At 48.1% G+C, this 18,452-nt stretch overlaps 1 protein-coding gene across 1 annotated transcript in view; it reads left to right on the top strand.

Moving 5' to 3' along the window:
- RREB1 (ras responsive element binding protein 1) overlaps nt 1-18,452 on the top strand; it is a 132,808-nt gene that overhangs the window by 53,379 nt on the left and 60,977 nt on the right. Inside the window, 5 exon segments of the mRNA XM_055322939.1 lie at nt 6,475-6,594; nt 10,352-10,475; nt 11,104-11,316; nt 16,253-16,342; nt 17,638-17,801. Of these exon segments, the coding sequence (XP_055178914.1) occupies nt 11,146-11,316; nt 16,253-16,342; nt 17,638-17,801 (425 nt within the window). The 5' untranslated portion in view covers nt 6,475-6,594; nt 10,352-10,475; nt 11,104-11,145.

The raw sequence follows: 18,452 nt of genomic DNA, 5'->3' as shown, positions 1-18,452 counted from the left end.
GAGACATCTTCTGCTTGTAGATCCTGGTGGAGCCTTTTATGCCCTGGGGGTGGGTGACAGCGCCCAGTGTGTCCTCTGACTTGACTGTCCCTTAGTGAGTTAGGGTCCCGTGGCCACCCACCTCGTCGGGCCGAGCAGGGAACCATGCATATTTCTGCTAAGTTGGGCAAGAAGATTACAAAATAGCAGATCCTGGTGGCCAGTTTAGGAAAAGACGAGCTCACCTGGAAAGAGAGGGACAGGGCCGCACCCCGTGGGCCACCGAGGCCCGCCCCCCGCCCCGGAAGGCAGCAAATGCCTGCCATGTGGCTGCTGTGACTTGGCTTCGATCCTGTCAGTAAGACTCGCTCCCGGGAGAAGAGCTGCAAGGAGCAGAGCCCGCTTCTTCACGGTCTTACTGACCGACAGAGAAGTTTAGAAGCCAGACTTCGTCCTCCGAAGAAGCCAAGAGCCCTGTGGAGAGATAGAGGAAGAAGAGTAGGGCCCCATGGATGGTTTTATCTAGCACGTTCCAGAAAATCTGTCCATCCTTTCCACTGGTTCGTATTTCAAACAGTTAATTTAATCTGACTTATGCAGTTGAGTTTGGTAAGCAAGCACCCTGTCCTCCAAGGTAACGCTCGTGTCCCTGCTGAAATCGTATATAACGTAACAATCAGGATGGCCAAGTGAATTTTATTTTTAAGAGAGAAGCTGCTTCCAGCATGGAACCTGTCAGTCGCCTAGGCCACCCCTTCCCCACCTCCCCACTTTACTGAATATTAAAATGTTCCTCTACCTAAGAACAGCGACCGCTCCTTCCACAGGGCCACCTGAAACAGGACCCATGAGGGGCAGCCGCCCTAGGCTGTAGAAGGATCTCTGTTCGGTTTTTCCCGTCTCCATCCGAGGGTCCTGTTAAGAGACAGACTGCAGGAGACAGGGCTCTGGTTCTGAGGCCGATAGGAGCTTCTTCGGGGCTGGCTTCCCTCAGGGTTATCCTTCCTGACCCCTAGTGGCACACAAACTGCCCATGAGCAGCAGGGAAATTTGCAGGGCCCACGAGGGTGTCCAGGACCACCAGAAACCCTGTCCCCGGGGCTCGACTTGGAGAACATCCCACAGCACCTTTTCCGTGAGTGACAACTTGGTGAATGCCATTCGCTGGAGAGGTGGCTTTGAGGATCCAGAGCTCCCTAGAGGCCAGGCCGAGTGGTTTTCGCATCCCATGCACTGCAGGCCTGCCCTGCTCTGTCTGAAGTTCACATCTGACATTTGCCCCCATTCCTGAGCAGCTGAAACAGGCCCTGCATAGATTAGTCCCACACACGTGCTCTCCTTCCTTCCTTTTTTCATTCGTTCACTCACTCATTCATAGTGGTAAATATAGCTCAAATTAAAACTGAGATCTTGATTTTTGCTCTGGGGCTGTGATAAAACAGTGGCTCCTTCTTAATCCTCACAGAAGGAAAGTTTCTCAGGGAGATCCTTGGTTTTGTGTCACCCTTCTTCCAGAATTCTCTGTAAAGATAGCTGCTGGTTCTCAAGGCTACATCAGAATCCCCTGAGAGCTACCATACAGATGTACAGGACCCATCCCCAGAGGTATTTTCGATGTCATCGGTCTGGAGTGGGGCCCGAGTGTCTGTATTTCTTTTTTCCTTTTGGTCTTATTGCAATATCCTTGATATAGGCACCGTGTAGGTTTGAGGTGGACAGCGTAATGACCTGACTTACGGATATTGAGAATCTGCATTTCTAGCAAAGGTCTGTGATGCTGCCGCATGGGGACGACACTCCGGGGTGGCCTGTGTGGGAGGGTCAGTGGTAGTTAACTTGTCGCTTGCCTTCGCGTGGTGTTTGCTTCATTTTTGATCTCTGCAATCTTGCCTCTTCCCTCCCAACCCGCTGTGCTCCCCTTCTGCCTTCCCCCACCACTTCCCTCCACAGACACCCCAGGACCTGAAAGTGTAGGCTTCCCATCAGAGCTCCCTTTGCTCTGGGCCTGCCTTCCATTTGCACGGAAGCAGAAGTGACCTAGAGGACGTAGGCTGCCTCTGAGTTCACATTGGTGGATCAGTTGGATCCAGCCACTTGGGCAGAACTGGGCTGTTCAGGATACCAGGCAGCGCCTGGTGGCTCCCTTCCAATTTCCTTCTCCTAGAATCCAAGGGTGTAGAATGCGGACGTCCCACCCACCCCACCCCCATCCCTTGGCACAGCAAGGGCGGTGAGTGCTTGCAAACTCTTGCCCTGTGCCGTGCAACCTGCCCAAGAGGGAGGAAGGCAGGGGTGAGGTGTAGGGAGAGGGCTCTTTTCCTGCCTGGAAACAGGCAGAAATGCACGGCCAGGTGCTGAGCAGCCTGGAAGGGCAGAGATGACTCAGAATGTGATTGTGACAAGTCCGAGAATGGGATTGGGGGAGCGCATCTGTTCCCTCAAGTCCTGGGCCAGGGTTACAGATTTTGTCCAGAAGAAACTTAGCAGCATTTAGAAGCTGGATTCACTTTGCTCTACCACCGTGATCTTGGGGGTGGGTTGCTAACCCCCCCCCCGCCCACCTTAGTCTTCTCATCTGTGCAGTGGGACCAGTACTCCTCGGGTGTGGCCAAGAGGATTCGATGAGATACTGCACTTAGCGGGGGGCAGGTAGTGTTCAAAGCTCATTAGCCACCCTCATCATCATTAGTGGCCTTAGTATGAATACGGCAGAGGCAGAGTTTTATAACAAAGAGCTTCAGGAATTCTCTCAGTGGGAATGAGGGAGGCCTTGTAGCACGGTGGCCCCTGAGGGATAGGATGGGGCGGGCCAGCATGCAGACCTGCACTCTGGGGGAAGAAACTGAATAGAGTGGTAACCACGGGGACTGGTGCAAGAGGCCCAGAAGGTAAACCAAGTCAGAGCATGGAGAGCTTCGATTGGCAGCTTAGAAAGCCTCCCTGTAGTCTTGAGATGAAAGTCGGGGCGAGGAATGTTTTGGAGGCCAATCTCTGAAGACAGCCCGACGGGGGGCCCCACATGCACGGCCTTAGCTGTCCCTCCTCATCCAGCGGGGAGTTTGCAGGACTGGCCAGAGCAGCTTACGGCGCCCAGTTGTCCCCAGCCCGCTCGAGTGCTCAGTGTGACACTCACGGCTGCGTTTGACCACAGCCCATGCCAGCGAGGGGGGTGGTGACTTGCCCGGGTGGCCGCCCCGTGCAAGGCATAGACCGAGCCCATCGCCAAGAAACACATCAGCTTCCTGGAACTCGGAGCCGTCATCGCAGCTGTCAGCCTTCATGTGCACACGACGCTGTCCCGTTGGAGGAGCGCTGGGACCCCGGGCTTTGCAGGCCCGGTGAATGGGCATTGCCCCGGCGCCCAGCCAGTCTGGCTTGGTTCGGTCCCGGGCCTAGCTCAGAGTGAGGGAACAGCGCTCCTTCTCTGACTCAGCCCTTCTAAGAGAGACATCCTTGCTGCCCTAAAGCTCCCTCCCCGCTAGAGCGTTAACTTGGAGCCTTGAGCGTCATGGGTTGGCCCCAACCGGCCAGGCTGTTGCAGCAGCGAGTCAACCATCCCAAGTATTGGTGGGCGTCTGTAGGCTCAGCACCGCAGCTCTCCGGGCTGGTGTTGTAAAGTTCCCTATTATAGCATCCTCTGCTGTCCTCCGAGGCATCTAACTTACCCATCTGTCCTGCAGGCCTTAGGACAGATTTTAGATTTCCCTGAAGAATCCTCTGGGTTTTCCGAAGCTGAGCAGCTTTGTTTCTAGCCCATCTTCCCTTTTATCTTTCATCTCCTCTTTGCTATCTCTTGGACCTGGAGACAGGCTCCTTAATCTTTTCTTTCTGGCTTTACATAGCATTGTCCCTTATCTCCTCAGGGACTGGGGGCTGGAGGCTGGAGGCCTGCCGGCTGGCCGGCCCTGCCCCCTCATCCTTGCAGATGGACCTCTGCCCTTTGCAAGTCCTCCTGCTTCCATTGGATCTGGGCAGAGCCTGTGTGGGAATGCAAACCCAGAGGTTCAGCATCCTCCCATGGGAGCCCCGAGAGACCCACCCACCCTTCCAGATTCCCAGCCTGTGCTCCTCGCATTCCCCTGCAGGAGTCACCTTCCAGGACACAGCCTCTCCTCACCTGGTCTCTTTTTCCCCTCCTTTTCTTCCTTCTTCTCCCCGCCCCACTCCCTGCCCCAGGCCATGGTGATAGAGGTAAGGGGTATCTTGAATTTTCTTCCCAGAACTATGCTGTATTTTTCCACTTGCTGAGTTCTGTGAATCCCTCAGGCCTGATGGAACCCCAAACAGGGTAGTGACTCTTGTTACTCAGCTTTAATGGCAAGACATTCTCAGAATTCAGATCCTTTACATCCAAAATTAGGAGATGGGACGTTTCAGGATCCAGTATGTCGGGTTGGCGCTCTCCAACTTTGGTTCCCTCTGTGTATGAAGGAGATTACCTGGTGGACTTTTCTAAAGGATTTTTTTTTTTTTAAATGAGGGGAGGGAGCAAGTTCAAATTTTAATGAGAGTCTTAGTTATTATATTCCGGCAAGTTTAAATTCCAGAGACTCATCTATCTGATGTGTGTTTTAAATAATTATATATAGAACTAGAATTCACTTTATTTACTTGGAGACCGTGGTAATTTCTAGAAAAACAACCGTGGAGCTGTTCCTCTCCAGACTTTCTTCCCATTAAAATTTGCTGTGAGGGGTGCCTGGGTGGCTCGGTCGGTTCAGCGTCTGCCTTTGGCTCAGGTTGTGATCTCAGGGTCCTGGGATGAACCCCACATGGGGTCCCCTGCCCAGGGGGGAGCCTGCTTCCCCCTTTCCCTCTCCTTATCCCTCCCCCTACTTGTGTGCGTGCTCTCCCGCTCTCACTCGCTCGCTCTCTCAATCTCAGATAAATAAAGTCTGTAAGAAAATTGTTTAAAATTTGCTGTGAATTAAGAAATGAATACTAACAGGGAAATTCGGCCTGGTTTTTTGTGGTGGTTTTTTTTTTTTCTTCCACAGTGTTTCACCTTAAGTTTGGGTGGGGATGATCTGAAAGGATGTTTTGTGCATTTCTAAAACCTCATGGGAATTTTGATAAACTTGACTTGATTCATAGTTTAAAGGAAAGCGGGTTATATGTCAAGTGAAAACAGGATTCTTGTTCTGCTTACCCCTAGGATGAGTTTCTGGGGTCCCTGAACTTTTGATGCTGAAGGAAAATGTTAGGTGTAGTAGAATATGTGCACTTTGCTGTGGGAAGCTCCATAATTTTTTTTTACCAGCCCCTTAATTAGGTTCTTGCTCCCCTCAAACCATTGGGAATTACTGGGGTGGTAATAAGGATTCCTCAAGGCCTACTGGGTCTCCATCCCATTCAGGGGCTGTCTCTTGGAGTTGCTCCTTGTTTCTTGATACTTGGTACAAAATCCAAAGAACTTTTCAAGAGGGAAAGGGGCAAAGAGAAAAGATGGAGAGTTGAAGCAGTGAACTTGTTAGAAATCTCTGAGGAGCTGCTGGGGGCGGGGGTGGGGGGGGGGTTGGTGGCACTTTCTCACCCCAACCCAGCAGAGGGAGTGATGCCCAGGATGATAACTGGGTGTGTGACCCAAGGGAGCAGCTTTCTTCCAGACGCCCTGAAAGAGGATCAAAATGAGAAAATGGGCCAAGCATGTGTTTCTCAACAGGGTTTGTCCATGTGGTGGTTTGATTTATGTCCTTCGGTCTCCCACTCGGGCACTTCTCAGTTTAGCTGGGGATGCTGTTTCCAGAAACAGAATGTGGCTGCACAGGGCGGCTCTGGGAAATGCTGGGAAAGGCTGCATTCCAGGGCTCTGGGACTTTGCAGAGGGCCTGCTTTCTCCCAGGGCTGGGGCTGGAGGTCCCTGGCCCCCCAGACCAGACTTGCTCAAACTCTTGAGGGACGTGTGTAACTTGAAGTTTTCTGTATCCTCTCCACAGTAAGGAGAAGATACGTATCGGGTCCCCTCTGAACTGTCCTGGGCACTTCACCACCACTCAGGAGAAAGTGTACTAATCTGCCCTTTCCATTAAGGGACCATTTGGTTCCATGTTGTTTATTCCCTCCAGCTGTCGTCTTCTTTCCACTCTGTGGCTGATGGCACTTGGTGTTGTCTTCTCTGCCTTAAAACCGGCGGCCCATCTGGCTCTGCTATTACCATGCCACTGAGATGCCCAGAGCTCCGCCTGGGGCCAGTGGTCTGAGCTGCTCCCACACAGTGTTGGCACCCGGTGCGTCGTGACATGTTAGGGGTGCTTTGGGGGGGTTCCTGTCTGTCCAGGGCACGCTGGACTCCAGTTGCCCTCGCTCTGATGCTCATGAGCAGCTCCAGAGGAAACCCTAGGAGCTAGAAGCTTGCTGATGCATGCAGGCGGGGATGGGAAACGTTCTGTTGTCCTTAACTGGTGACTTCTGGTATCAAGTAGAACAAAAGGCCCAGAGACGGGATCATTTCTGGTCCTGACACCCCCTTCACATCGCCTTTTCTCATTTGTGCAGGTTGCTCTGACTCTGTGCTCCAGAGGTGGTGGCTTTGAGGTGTGACCCTGCCCACGTCTGGGCTCCGCCAGCGCCAGCTCCTCCGTAAAGAGGGCCAGCTTGATAAGACGAAGAAAACAGGTCAGTTAAACTTTATTGACTTTCCTGGAGTCACAATAACTCGGAGTGTTGAGTCTTACTTTCCCTCTCCCTCCCATCCCCTACATTCCCCTGTTGAGTTGCCCTGTTTCTTCCCCGTGGTCCTGCTGAGGCTTTGATGCAAAACCACAGTGAAATTGTAACCCTGAATCGCTAGCTCTTCCTGGTCCAATGGGCCTGGAGTGTGGGATGGGAAATCTCAGAGGGTGTCGAGTATTGGCCTCACAGGAAGAGTGCCTCAGACACACCCCTGATCCCTGCTTTCCCCCCTTCCCCCCGCCCCCAGATTCTGACTGTTTGTGTTGAAAACTGGACCGCCAGGCAAGTCTGCTTGGCCACGTCAATGAAGACGATGGCTGCTTTTCTTACCTGTGATTTGGGGACTTCATCTGGGCTCCCAGTCCTCTCTGGTTCCAGTTGGAGCACATTGCGTTAGAATGGGCTCGGTGACTTACCTTGTTTATTGTCATTTGATTGTTGCTATTTGCAGTAGTGGGGCTGATGTGTAGGATGGTATCAGGGAGCAAAGGAAAGACTGAAGATACCAAGACTTTTAATATCCATAAAGAAAGGGATCCCTGGGTGGCGCAGCAGTTTGGCGCCTGCCTTTGGCCCAGGGCGCGATCCTGGAGACCCGGGATCGAATCCCACGTCGGGCTCCCGGTGCATGGAGCCTGCTTCTCCCTCTGCCTGTGTCTCTGCCTCTCTCTCTCTCTCTGATGTGACTATCATAAATATATAAAAAATAAAAAATCCATAAAAAAAAAGTGCTTTGTACACGGACTTTACACGGTTTAACTTTGCTTTCATCCCTGAGATCCAGTCTCAGAAGGTTTAAGTTTGTTAGTTTGGGTTATAACCCCAGTAGAGTCTAGGGTTGGGCGTGGGTGGGAAAAATTAACCAGTACTGGCCAACCGGCCTCTGGTTAGCTTAGTGCATAGATGTGCCTTAATGCTAAGGCAGATTTTTTTTTTCCCCCGTAACTTGGGATGATGAGCAACCTTATTTACACCAGGTCCTTTCTCTTCTTTCCTGTCTTATCCTCCCAAAGGGAGAACTCCAGTATAAGACACAGGAGTAAACCAGAGTCAAAGCCTATAGCCTATAAATGGCTCCTTGGGGCTGAAATGGGTTGCTTCTGAAACAGCTTTTCAGGGGTGACCCCAAAGACTGTGCTCTTCTTTTCAAATAGTGTAGCTTTGGGGTTCTTTTTGCTAATTATACTTTCTGATCAGAGATGAGAAGTCTCTATTAAAAAAAAAATAGATTGCTGCCTATATTTAAAGTAGGTAAAGAGGGGCGGACTGATGGCTTAGCAGTTTAGTGCCTGCCACCTTCAGCCCAGGGTGTGATCCTGGAGGCCCGGGATCGAGTCCCATGTCAGGCTCCCTGCATGGGGCCTGCTTCTCCCTCTGCCTATGTCTCCGCCTCTCTCTCTCTGTTTCTAATAGATAAATAAAATCTAAAAAAAAAAAAATAATAATAAAGTAGGTAAAGAAAGGAAGTAAATGTAAGTGATCCTGGCGTCATCAGTGGGTAGTGTCACACTTTACACTTCCATCCCAAAGGAGGAAGTGAATGTAGCAAATGTCTTCCTGTCCAGACAAAATGGGAAACAACAAGTTTGCATGGCTTTTCTTCTTTTCCAACTGGGATAAGTCCTTGCAGCCTTCAGTCCTTACGTTGTTTAGCTATTACAGCGATGGCTAGCTATTATATATCGAAGTCACGGAGGGTGCTTGCAAGAATCTCTTTGATGTTATAATGACTAACAAAAATTCTTACTAGTAATCGGGCTCTGTTAACATGAATATACACATATATATTCATGTAACATATATGCATATATTCAATATATTCATGTAAAAAATATATACATATATTTTGCTCTTCAGTTTGTGAAGAGCAAGCCTGCTCATGGGCCAGGATGACACAGAGATCCCTGAGCGTCCACCCTGGACCACAGGGTGGGGGGATTTGTCATCACGTGTCGGGGTCCATGCACCTAGGAAGGGCTGCAAAGGTCATGGCTTGGGTCTGCCCTGCACAGAACAGGGCTTACAGGGGAGTGGGGGTCCTGGATGAGCTGCCCAAGCCCTGACCACAGCCTCCTTCCCTGGCCTGGGGCAGGAGGGAGGCAGCCCTGACCCTGTGGAGCTGCGAAAGGGCTGCAGGAGCTGCCTCATGGGCATAAAAAAAAAAAAAAATATATATATATATATATATATATATATATATATATATATATATATATATATTAAGATTTTATTTATTTATTCATGAGAGACACAGAGAGGGGGAGAGAGAGAGAGAGACCCAGGCAGAGGGATAAGCAGGCTCCCTGCAGGGAGCCCGACGTGGGACTCGATCCCGGGTCTCCAGGATCACGCCCTGGGCTGAAGGCAGATGCTCAACCGCTGAGCCACCCAGGCACCCCTAGAAATGCAGTTAGAAAGAAATCACGTGTGCATGTGTGTATGCCCACTTACGTGTGTGTGCTTGTGTCTCATTGTTTTTCCTAGAGAGAAATCTCCCAAATAAATTTTCAGAGACCGTTAAAAACAGGAAGTTTGAAGCACAATTTTTAATGGTCTTTTAGAATGGCAAAATTTCACCGAAGGACAGCAGTTTGGCTTTTTTCTTTAATTTTGGATGTAGCTCTTCTCTCTGTGTGGGAAAGACGTGTGGGTTACGCCCAGGTCAGTTGTCTTCAGTAGTGTGTTTCTGCAGCTAATCCATTTACTCACCATTTGCAAACCCATTATAACCATACCTTCAAAATGCCTGTCAACAAGGAAGGCACGTTTTATCTCTTGACTAGAAAAGTACTGTTCGTGAGACTCCCTTTGGCTCTTTGGGTAAGATTTTACCCCAAGACTTCTCAGCTGATGGCAACATCACTTGATATATCCCCAGGCTTTTCCTGCTCTGCTGCTGGACACATTTGTAGCTGCTCTGGGTGTTGCCATGTGTCATATCCTAGGTCACATCCCCTGAAGTTGGAGGAGGAAACCACAAGAAATCATGTTCTCTCTGGTGGTGTTTCTGAGCGTTCGCTTGGCTGCTGAGATAATGAGCTTGATCTTTGACTACAAGTCCAGTTGAGGCACACTGTGGGATCATAGGATATGTGGCTTACAGGCAGGGCTTTGGCTCTGTATTTTCCCAGATAAAATGAGGGAAGTAGTTTACCTGCAGACTTTATTTCTGGCCCCATATATAGCCATGGAAAGGTATGGAACTAGTAAAGCCTGAATGGCCATGAGCCCTGGTGTTCCGTTTGGTCATTCTGTTCATCTGACAAGGTCTGACCTAATACCTTCTAGACCATGATGAGACTTCTGGGAGTTCCTTTCCTGCCTCCCCCTCTGTCAGTTTTAGGTAGAGGCGGGAGGAGGGGTCAAGTAGGAGTCTGAATACTTTTGGGGGTCGGGGGTAGAGTATGAAGGAAAACTCGATGTGGGTGTAAATAGGAGCTCCCAGAAAATAAAATACCACAGAATCGTTTTGGCTGTTGGGAGTGAGGGTGACAGCACTGTAGGGAACATGAGTTAAGATCGAGAAAACAACCACAGATTGTGGTTTTGGAAGAAGAAGATGACTTAAAATCGCCTCCCTTTTGTGTATTCTGGTGAATATAGTGGCCTGAGATTACGACAGATACATGGTTTCAGTTTTTTTCTTCACTACCGGAGAAGGCATTCACTGAATCTTTTATGCCCTTTGCTTCCCTTCCAGTGTCAACAAGTGATACAAGAGACGAAAAAAAAGAAGCAAACGCAGACTCCCTTCTTACTCGTCGTGGATGATAGCTATAGCAGGGGAAAGTCTCATAGTGTATCAGTTGGGGCAGAGAATGGAGGTAATGGGCAGTGGGGGCTGGGTTTTTCTTCTGTCCACTTTCTGGGGTATAGGCACATTACCTACTCGTATATTTTAAGAAACCGTCTTTTTTACGTTGCTTTGAAATTTGGTTATAACTCTGATAAGATTGGCTTCTCAGTTGTCTTACATAATTCGGCACCCCCCTGTAAAATCACTGCATTGCAGCAGTGGAGTTAGGGAGACCGGACGATTCCTCATCATTAGTTGTTAAGTCTAGAACATTCATGTGGTAGTAAATGAGTTAGGTTATGAGGAGGGTGCTGGCCAAATGTCAGCTCCCTGGGCTTCCTAATTGTTGGCTTAGCCTTTCCTGCTCTGCCTAATGAAAGATTAGGGAAAGCCAAGAGACCTGCGTCTGCTGGTTTTGGGGGTTGTGTCGGTGCATACACTCAAAAAGGAAGCAAGGTTATCAGTCTCGGTATGACAACGCCTCATTTACATGAAAGCTTAAGTCATTTTGGGCACGAGTATCAGCTTGAACTGAAGAAGGAGGGCTTTAGGTGTTTTGACCTGACTTACGGTTATGGTAGCCATGGCCAGCGCCACCTGGCTCTGACAGAGGCTAAACTTCGCAGTGATCAACAGCAGCAATTTCCGATTTTCAGTTCTATGGCAGAGGCTTCTTAGAAGCTTAAACCCTTGACCCAATGACGTCAAGTTCGCCCGTTGGCTTGGAAGGTTCAGACTTGTCTTCCGTCAACACCATGATGTCAGCGGTAATGAGTGTAGGGAAGGTCGCCGAGAATGGCGGGAGCCCCCAGAGCACCAAGTCCCCCACGAAGCCTCCGGGACCAAATCGGATTGGCAGAAGGAACCAGGTAAGCTTTTGTGCGCTAGCTGGTGACGTCTGGTGGCTTCACTCTATGAGAACGTTGGGAGAAGGATGTTCGCTTGAGCCCCAGCTTCCTAAGCCAAAACCCTGGACGTGCTCAGAACTAAACACATTCCGAGAGGCTTCAAGAGTGAACTTTTCAGGGCTTGTGTCAGTTACCTTTCATGGAGAAAATTTTCTCTGCTGTGGTGTCAATATTGGTGGAAGCATCCTTCTCTATCCTGTAATTTGATTTGATTGCAAGCTTTCTTCACGTGATGGCCAAGGCAAAGAACTTGACTTACTCCTCTACTGTGATGTGGTTCATTTCCTTATGCAGCTGGTTAATTGGATTGTCAAAACTGCCTCCTTGATTTTTTTTTTTAATTATCTTCAGATTAGGTAGCAGATAAGTACTGGTTTTGCTGGATCTCCCATTCAGCTTTCCACCCTTGACAAAGCACAGAATTTGGTTCCAGAGAATTCCACTTAAGATGTGATTGATTTAGTCCTCTTGAATTTTTAGTGGGATCGGAGGAGTGGGAAGGAGTGAATGGGTGGGCCAGGACTGGAAGGATTAATTCATATGTTAACGAAAGTCCGTGTCTTCTCCATTGGGAAATAAGATGGATCTTTTAATTAACCTACACATGGGGCACTTGAAAAGTTGTCTTCTGTTAGCAACACATTCAACGAGACTCAAGGAGTGAGGCAGAAGGTGAGTAGTTCTCATTTCTTCTCTGAATCCATGTAATCTCCATTAACGACTCCACATTCTGTTTTTGGTCTAACTTCCGGAATGGCCTCATACCAAATCCCCAAGGGAAGAGACAGTCTTCTGAGTCAGTCTCCTATACCAGGAATGGATGGGAAAGTAGTAGACCTTTTTTGTGAATTCATCTTCTATTTTATTGATGATCCTCCAGTGACTGTCCTTCTACAGAATTATCTGAGCACCATCTATGATGGTTTTCTATAAATTCTTAGAAGTAAGATATTAATGAAGGCTTTTGATACAGTTGTCCTCCAGGAAGAGTCATCCTAGCCCTAAATACCTCCGAAGCATAGGGAGAGGTCCGCTCATGTCTTCCTCGCGGCTGAAGACTTGGCGGGTTTCGGTGATGATGTAGGGTTGGAACATTGATACTTTTTCTCTCTCTTTTTTCCCTTGTCTCTGCCTGCCTCTCTTCCTATGGGTACCTGAGAAAATACTCAGCCTGTATGACTGTGGCCTGAGTCAAGAAGGAGTGCTAGCTCTGGGAAGAAAAGGTTTATTTCCACTCTCAACATGACTGTCCGTCCATCCATCTATCTGTCCATCTTTCCATCCATCCTCCATTTCACATTATATACTTCCGGCCAAGTGTGGCCCCGCATGTCAGGCATTTCAGGATGAACAAGATCCATAAGGTCACTGTCTCCTCGTCCTTCTGTGTTTGAGAAAGTGGCATGGGTAGTGACAAGCCCAGCATTTCCCCCGCACAGGTAGAGTTGACCCAAGTCCAGGCTCTGGTCCCTTCCTGGTGGTTCAGAGACAGTAGGTAGAATGAGCCATAGAGTGTGACCAGTAGTGCCTCCATCCCTGCATGGTAAGTGGGGAGACTGTGCAGGCAAGCGGTGCACATATACCTGACCTGAGCCATTCTCATCTACTTCTCGTGTCCTCCGCGGTTCCTCAGGGCACTGGCTTAGTGTTTGTGAGGGCGGTCTGGGCCAGAGGGAATACGGAAAGACAGCACATTGAAAACACTAAAGTGTCTGGGGAGAGAGAGTGGATCATCCTTACCTGTGAGTGGACGGGGAAGGCTGCGAGCAGGAACCCAGAGAGGAGTCCCTTCCGCACTAGCACCGAGTTCCAGGACAGATTAGCCACAGCCGGACGCCGACAGGGGTGCCAGATTGTTTCATTATGGAATGGTTAGTTATCACATTAGCTGCTAATTTTATCTGTCAGCTCAGGAAGTCTGCTCCTTCCACCCGCACAGCCGCAGTAACTGGATTCACAGTCCTCCAGCAGGGCTGCTCTCTTTTCTGTTGGGTTTGGTTGTCAAAATTAAATCTGAGCCCAGAGATTTATTTCTCCCAGACCATTGTGGATTCTGTAGATCTGCATTCGGGTCTGCAGCGTGCCACTGCCAAGCCTCAGAGAAGATTTGGATTCCGGTTCGTGATAAACCCTGGACCCAGTGCCAGATAGCCCAGGGAGCTACTCAGTATGTCTAGTGTCTACGTCAAAGTGAACGCAAGGTGGTTTGGGTTTTTTTTTTTTTTTTAAGATTTCATTTATTTATTTAGGCGAGAGAGAGCACGAGTGAGGCGGAATGGCAGAGGGAGAGGGAGAAGCAGACTCTGCTGAGCAGGGAGCCGGATGTGGGATTTGATCCCAGGACCCTGGGATCATGACCTGAGCCAAAGGTCAACCTTAACCGACTGAGCCTCCCAGGCTCCCCCACAAGATAGTTTTTTAAAACAGCCTCAGGAGACCGGCCACATGGATGCCTGCCTTTTTAACATTTATTGACATCTCACTGATGAATCTTTCTTTAAAAAAGTTATTTTTACTGAATTATTCTTACTGTTCTAATAATTTAACAAAAATACTCCTGAGACTAAGCTTGGGCCCAGGTAAGAGACATCCCTCATTATTATAGTGAGTGTTCTTCTTTTGTTATGAATACTTTCATTTTTGGTGTTTCTGTCCGATGGTTCTCAGCCAGCTCCATTCTGACCAGAGCCAGAAGGGCCAAGAAGGGGTGGCTTCATGCACATCACGCCCCTGCGAGCTTGGAAGTGCATGGGTGCCCGGATGAGACTATCCAGCGCTTTTTAACTGTCCCTGGGCTAATCAACTTTCTTAGACTTTGTATCTGTAATTTCTTTTAATTTGGGGTTGAAAAAACATGTAGCATCTCATCCTCAGACCCAGTGCCACGGTTTAGAAAAGCATCTGTACTGCTTACAATGAGGCCTGCTAGACTTTGCAGAGGAGATGGAACCCCCATGCTCACGACATCCAAGACGTCTTCATGCATTTGCTCCACCCTGCCTGCTTTATGGTGCCATTTGTTTTATAGTCTTTAGGGTGACTTGTATTTTCATCATGTCTCATGAGCCAGCCACAAGGGTGTTTCCTCTCTGTTAACCTTTTTTTTAAAATCAACTTCTGTAGCATAGTGGCTTACAGCATGGGCTGTGGGGCAGCTGGCCTGAGTTTTACTCCTCGATCTGCTGCTTAACAGTTCTCTCATTTGGGGCAGGGTACTTGCCTCTGTACCTGTTTCCTCATCCAGAAAATGGGATCTCTAACAGCGGTTGTGAAAAAAACTGACGTTTCCAAGTGTGAAGTTTTGCTCCTAATAAGTGTTCGAGGATGGGTATGATTTGCAAAGAACAAAAAGCACATTCAAATGAGTACAAACTAGTAAAAAGAGGTCTTGTTGAAAGAAGCCTGAGGGTCCAGCCTTAGAGGTGGTGCCATCCCCTCTCTCGGGCTTCCTGGTCTCGCACTTCTATGTGTCTTCCACAGGCTGCATTCTTGTGGCTGGGGCTTACCATGGTGCTCAGCACAAGCCTAGGGCTACGGGAACTTTCTTTTTTAAAGATTTTTTAAATTATTCATTTGAGAGCAAGAGCATGAGCAGGGGGAGAGGCAGAGAGAGAGGGAGCCCCATGCGAGGCTCCATCCCAGGACCCTGAGATCATAACCTGAGCCCAAGGCAGACGCTTAACCAACTGAGCCGCCCAGGCACCCCTACATGAACTTTCAATTCAGGTATTCATGATCACCTCAGGGGTTGACTTAGTCACCCCAAACCTAAGTACATATGAGCAATTCCCGGGTTGCTTATGAAACAAGTAGATTTCTGGGGTACAACCCCATCCCCCGCCCCCAGTTGGATTCAGCATGTCATGAGTCTGATTTAGAAGCCCATAGTTCAGAAAAGCTGTCCAGATGATTCTGCTGAGCAGCAGGAAACCCACTGATCTCCATCTCTAAGCACCTCGGTTTCAGATTCCTGGGAGAGGTGTCCAAGCCTTGATCCTGTTGGTTTTGGGGATGAGGACACAGACCGCAGTGCTTAGGGTCTCTGCGGGTAAGGAGGCACATCCAGCGCAACTCTCTAAGAGTGAGTTAGAAAGAGGAGCCATAGCCTGTGGCTAGTGAAAGAACTCGTTCTTTTCCATAAAAAAAGGTAAAAATCTATTGCTTGAAGGAAGCCTGTCCCACGTGTTTTAAGGGAACATAAAATGAGCCACCTCGCCAAGTTGTGAGCTGGTTCTTTTGTCACCCTCTGTGGAAGTCTTTATTTTGGGTTGTCGTTCCCTGTCCCAGTTTGGAGAAGGGCAGCATTCTTCTTCTTATTCATGACTTAAAGAGTGGTGTCAGGCAGGTGCAGGCAGCAAGTAAGAGGGTCATGTTGATGCCTGTTGGGTGCACAGCTGGGCACTGAAGCCTTGCACTGTTGGGAGGGTGGGGTTTTGTTAGGAAAACTGTGCTTGAGGCCCTCAACGAGACCAGGTTAGAAAATCGTGACCGGAGCCACCTCGGGGAGAAATATTCCATTTTCAGCTCTGCAGAGACTTGATCCTTGATTTTTTTTTTTTGTCATCGTTGCTGATTAATGAAATGATGTTTAATAAAAACACTAATATTTATTGAGTACTTCTCCTGTACCAGGCACTGTTCCAGTGCTTTACGTGTGTTAATTGATTTAGTCCTCATCACACAATGCACTGTGGTAGGCGCTGTTACTTTTCCCATTTTATACATGAGGAAACAGGACAGGACCATGACTTTCCCAAGCTCATCCCCAGACAGGCTCTGGAGCCCATGCTCTCAGCTGATTTACTGCTATGGCTCTTGAGACACCTGTCATCAAAATAAGAGGCACGGGCGTAACTGTGAGTTGAACTTGATTTTGCCTTGTATTGTGTCTTTTCAGGAAACGAAAGAGGAGAAGTCTTCCTATAACTGTCCCCTGTGTGAAAAGATTTGCACTACACAGCATCAGCTAACTATGCACATCCGTCAGGTTTGCTGCCAATTTTATATTTCTGCTTGAAATCGTTCTTCATTAAGAGAGGGCGATTTGATCTTAGATGAATTATGTCTGTGCTCAATTTAGATTGAATATTTTAATAATCTTGAGGGGTGGTTTTTTCTTTATTTTTTTTTATTTTAATTTTTTTAAGGGGTGGTTTTGAAATCTGTGAGAGATTCCTAGGTCAACACAGAATACCTTTTCATACTTTAGCAAACATCTTGCTAACTGACCTCAAAAAATAGAAGAGCTTTCCTCACGTGTGACTTGTCAGTTTGAACCAAGTCTCTTCACAGTGACAGTGAGATTGTAGATGAAGATCCCTATCCTTTATATTGCTATAAACTTAGGTCCTGCAGCAGGGAATTTGTTTGGGATTTCTTTTTGCTTCTATATTAGGACATTTACCTCTCTCCCCTGCCTGCTATGGTAGATTCGTGACAACGTATGGATGAATCTAGAACAATGAAGGATTGACTATGTGTATTTGGAATGGGAATGGATGAATTTTTGTTTTAATTTTTGTTTTCATCGTGTTACATCGTGTAAATGCCCTCCTTAATCTCCACCCTCTATTTCCCCCCATTCCTCCTCGCTCCATAACCATCAGCTTGTTCTCTAGAGTCAAGAGTCTGTTTTTCTATTTGTCTCTCTCTCTCTCTCTCTCTTTTTTTCCCCTTTGCCATTTGTTTTGTTTCTTAAATTCCACATATGAGTGAGAAGGTTTGACAGTATTAAAATCATGAGTAAATAACATCATTTAGTAGCTTGGATTTGGCTAGAAATGTTCCTTCTTAACACGTGTCAGAGGCCAGATCTCTAAACTGTGCAGGTTTCAATTCTCTTTCTGACAGCAGGCCTGAGTCAGCAAACTGGAAGAGTGGACATGGCCTTAATGGGAAGACCCTATTTCACGGTAGTTTCGTAGTGGAGAGTTCTTCTCATGTTAACATATGTGGTCAGTTAATTCTCTGTGTGTCTCTCAGAAAGACCTGCGAAGACTCCACCTCTCTCTGAGCCTTGCACAAGTGTTGTTCAAAACTGGAACCCGAAAGTGGAAGGAGATCATACAAAATAGTTATTTGCCGGTGTTCCTGACAGATTTTTGACTCTTGGGAAGATATTTAAAAAAGAAACATTAAAATATCAGAGAAGCAGTACTGGGGTTTTTTGTTGTTGTTGTTTGGGGTTTTTTTTGTGTTTATAAAGCTCTGAATTTGCATTTCATAATAGCCGAGTTTTGACCCATCTTCTTAAGTGACCACTGTGATGATTGCTTTCCACAGCATAACACAGACACTGGAGGGGCCGACCATTCGTGCAGCATCTGCGGGAAGTCGCTGAGCTCGGCCAGCTCCCTGGACCGCCACATGCTGGTGCACTCTGGCGAGAGGCCGTACAAGTGTACCGTGTGTGGCCAGTCCTTTACCACCAATGGGAACATGCACAGGTGGGTGAGGATGGCCTTTGCCTGGTAGCTGGGATCTGCAGGTTGACAAAGTAGAGTGGCCTCTGAGCCACCAGGGGACTTGCCTAGAGGCTCAAGAGCTCTTGGGATCTGTGGGCTGTGTGAAGTTGGAGATGGCTTTGGTTGCTCATCTATCTGGTGAATTGGACATGTCTAGCCATGGAAAACTGAAGTACCTGGGCAAGGTCTTTGGCCTTTGGGGATCTTCAGGATGAAACACAGAGTCCTTTCCCCTCTGCCAATTGGAGCTTCTTTGTTTGGGTGCCAGGAGTGGGCAGTTTATCAGATGTAGAGGAAGCCCTGAGGAGTAGCATAGTAACCCTTGCCTCTGAAACACTATTTGCATATGCCTACCAGATTCCCTGCAGCTCTTCTACTTGCGAAAAATTTCTGGGGCCTTTGAATAAATAGATGGCCTGGTCTTGGGAACTTCAGGATAAAATAGGATACAATGAAGAAGAAAAAGAAGATCTGATAAGTGTCAGGAATTTACTTCCTGAGGGAGAAAGCAGCTCACTCAGAAGTGGGAGAGAGCCCGGTGGTGGGCAAATTACATAGGTTTGGAGGGTTTAGAGCAAAAAGACTTTTTTTTTTTTTTTAATGCTTGTTTTATTTTTCCCACATTTTATTTTA

This window comes from Nyctereutes procyonoides, unplaced genomic scaffold, assembly GCF_905146905.1.
Source record: "Nyctereutes procyonoides isolate TBG_1078 unplaced genomic scaffold, NYPRO_anot_genome, whole genome shotgun sequence".
In the NCBI taxonomy this organism is placed as follows: Eukaryota; Metazoa; Chordata; class Mammalia; order Carnivora; family Canidae; genus Nyctereutes; species Nyctereutes procyonoides.
Note: the sequence above shows the minus strand (reverse complement) of the source record. Positions and strands in the feature narration are given on the sequence as shown.